A 2706-nucleotide genomic window follows, 5' to 3' on the forward strand; every position below is an offset into this window, starting at 1 on the left:
AAATATGTAGTCACGAAACTTACTTGACAAAATATTACGACTACTAACAGCTTTCATGGTTTGGTTTTATTTTATAATAAAGTGACATTGGATAAGGGAAATTAAATACTTAATAATGAGCCCTAATAGAAATTGCATTTATTAATGTGAAGTTTGTCAGCCAAATGTAATAGTAATTTCTTTTACTGTATGTAATAATTTCTTTTACCTATAAGTGAAAAGCCCAAGAAGAATATTCTTTACGAGCACACTTCTCTAACTCTTTACCTCCACAGCCGAACGGTCACTCTCTCTCTCTCTCTGTCTGCAATGAAACTAAACTAGAATTTAGATTATTCACTAAGTTGCTACCTTTCCCCTACAGTCCCTCCTCAACTCTCTCTTTCTTGTTCTACAGAGATGGATGACCCATCAGACTCCATTGTTGAAACCAGAGAAGAGCTCATGGTTTCATCCACTGGTGGAAACCCAACTCTCAGAATTGCCCATTTTCTCACACCCACTATCAAAGGTCCAGACTTTAACCTCCCACCATATTTTGAGCCACAAAAACTACCTCTGAGAGTCTCCTTCTGGGGCTGGCGATACCCTCAGAATATTTGGAAAACATGGGTGGAAAAAATGGCTTCTTTGCACCAAGCTACATGGAAGAAAGCTGGTATATACGAAGCAGTCTTGAATTCCACATACCAAATCCGAAGAGACAATGATTTAGTATTTGGATTTGGAGAGAGATGGTGTTCTGAGACCAATACCTTCATATTTCGTTGGGGTGAAGCAACAATCACATTGGAAGATGTAATGGTTTTGGCGGGCTACTCTGTTTTTGGAGACTCTGTTTTTTGCCCTGTTGAGTCGGAAGAACAAAAGGAGATAGAAAATAGTCTGAAAGAAAGCCGAAGAGAAATATTGAGGACTAAAGCTAAAAAGGCATGCCAATCCAAATGGTTGAAGAAATTCATGGACAGTGGTAGCGAATTTGAACACGAAGCATTTCTTTCATATTGGTTGTCTAGGTATGTTTTACAAAATTCTTCTGAAACAATTCGTGAGTGTGCCTTTCCAATTGCAATTCATCTAGCTAGAGGTAGAAAAATTGCACTTGCACCCGCGGTTCTTGCTAGCATTTATAGAGACTTGAGTTTGTTTAAAGAAAAAATGATTGCTTCAGCCAAATTAGTGGCTTTTAGAGATGATAAAGATTGTGTTTTAGAACTTAGCATTGTCTCGCCATTTCATTTAGTTCAGATTTGGGTTTGGGAGAGATTTTTAGAGTTGCGGCCAAACCCTAATGTGATCTATAATGGTGACCCGATAATGGCTAAATGGGACAAAGTAAATGGTTCAAAAATTGCGAGCGTGAGGTCGGCTTTAGACTCGTGTGGAGAGAGTTTTCTGTGGCGTCCTTACGCCAGGGCTGTTAATGACTGCAATTTTCCTAAGTTTTATGCAGCAGAAAAGGAAAAGTACATATCAGTTGGTCCTGGTTTGGATGAGGAATTGCAGTCATTTGCTAGATGCCTAAGGGTTTCTGAGCTAGTTGGGCTCGGTTGTATAGAACAGTACCTTCCACATAGAGTAGCAATGCAATTTGGAATGGATCAAGATCTTCCAGGTTGTGTTGCTCGAAAAAATGAGACTCCAAATATTGCTTGGAATCATTATAGTAAGCCAATACGTAAGATGGAATTATATGTTCCATCCCGGCATTTCAAGGGATATGTTACTGTCAGGTACTTGGAGTGGTGGAAGCAATCTATTATTAGTCAGAAAGATGCAAGTACTGGAGCTGTGTTACAACAAGGAGAAGGAAAGAAGGGGACCAACAATGCATATATTCCTTCAAAGAGCTCAAAAAAACCACATAAGGCGGCAAAAGGAAAGATGAAAAGTGATGATCTTCATGTTACTCCTGGATGTTCTAATAGGTTTGGAGTGGGACATTGTAATGACGAAGATGGGTTAACTATTGCAGAAAGGATGAAATTTACTGACAAGCATAAGAATTTTTCAAATATCCAGGGACAACAGGATGGTGAAGCTGGGAATTCATTTAGTCATATTGAATGTCTTTCATCTTCTTCTTCAGATAGTGGGCCTGTTAGAAAATTGGGTAAGAAAGATGTAGCAAAGGGCGTTGTGGAGTGTCAAAGAGATTCAAATAACTCAAAAGGGAGGATGATAGGTAACGATGCCCCTGCGCCGCCTGGTTTCCCTCCCAAATGCAATAGGGTTGATGCAGGGGACTCTGATGAGGAAGATGAATTAACACTGAAGCAGCTATTGAGATCTTGTAATACTAACAATGGAGTTGGAAATGGAATGTCGGGCAATAGCAAACCTCTATCTAGTGCTAAATCTCATGTCTTATCATCATCAACAGCAGAAAAGGGAAAAGTTGGAAAGATTAAATCTCTGATGGATCCTGTTGTAAAAATTATGCATGGTGAAGCTGTGATGGGGAATGCAAGAGATTCTATCGAAGTTACAAACAAGAGTAAGGAAGGCAGTGAAGAATTCTCTATGGAAAGCATCAATGGTATTGAAGGTGAAAGAAGTAGCTCTTGTACACTTGATCATAAACCGGGGTTGGAACTTGAAGCACGGATAAGCAAGCTTGAGAAACTGGTTGCTGAGCTAAAAGCAGCAAGGTTTGGCTACAAGTTTGAGAAAAAATCAGCCAAAGAAGGCCTCTCTCGCCCATAG

At 39.6% G+C, this 2706-nt stretch overlaps 1 protein-coding gene across 1 annotated transcript; it reads left to right on the forward strand.

Annotated features, from left to right (window-relative positions):
- The first annotated feature begins 399 nt into the window (after positions 1–399).
- LOC115956374 lies at positions 400–2706 on the forward strand. The gene has a single exon (XM_031074773.1). The coding sequence runs from the start codon at positions 400–402 to the stop codon at positions 2704–2706; it is 2307 nt and encodes a 768-aa protein (XP_030930633.1).

The sequence above is a fragment of the Quercus lobata genome, chromosome 8 (genome assembly GCF_001633185.2).
Source record: "Quercus lobata isolate SW786 chromosome 8, ValleyOak3.0 Primary Assembly, whole genome shotgun sequence".
NCBI lineage: Eukaryota > Viridiplantae > Streptophyta > Magnoliopsida > Fagales > Fagaceae > Quercus > Quercus lobata.

Coding starts and splice junctions, on each gene's coding strand:
- LOC115956374 (XM_031074773.1), top strand. CDS start 400: ATGGATGACCCATCAGACTCCATTGTTGAAACCAGAGAAGAGCTCATG.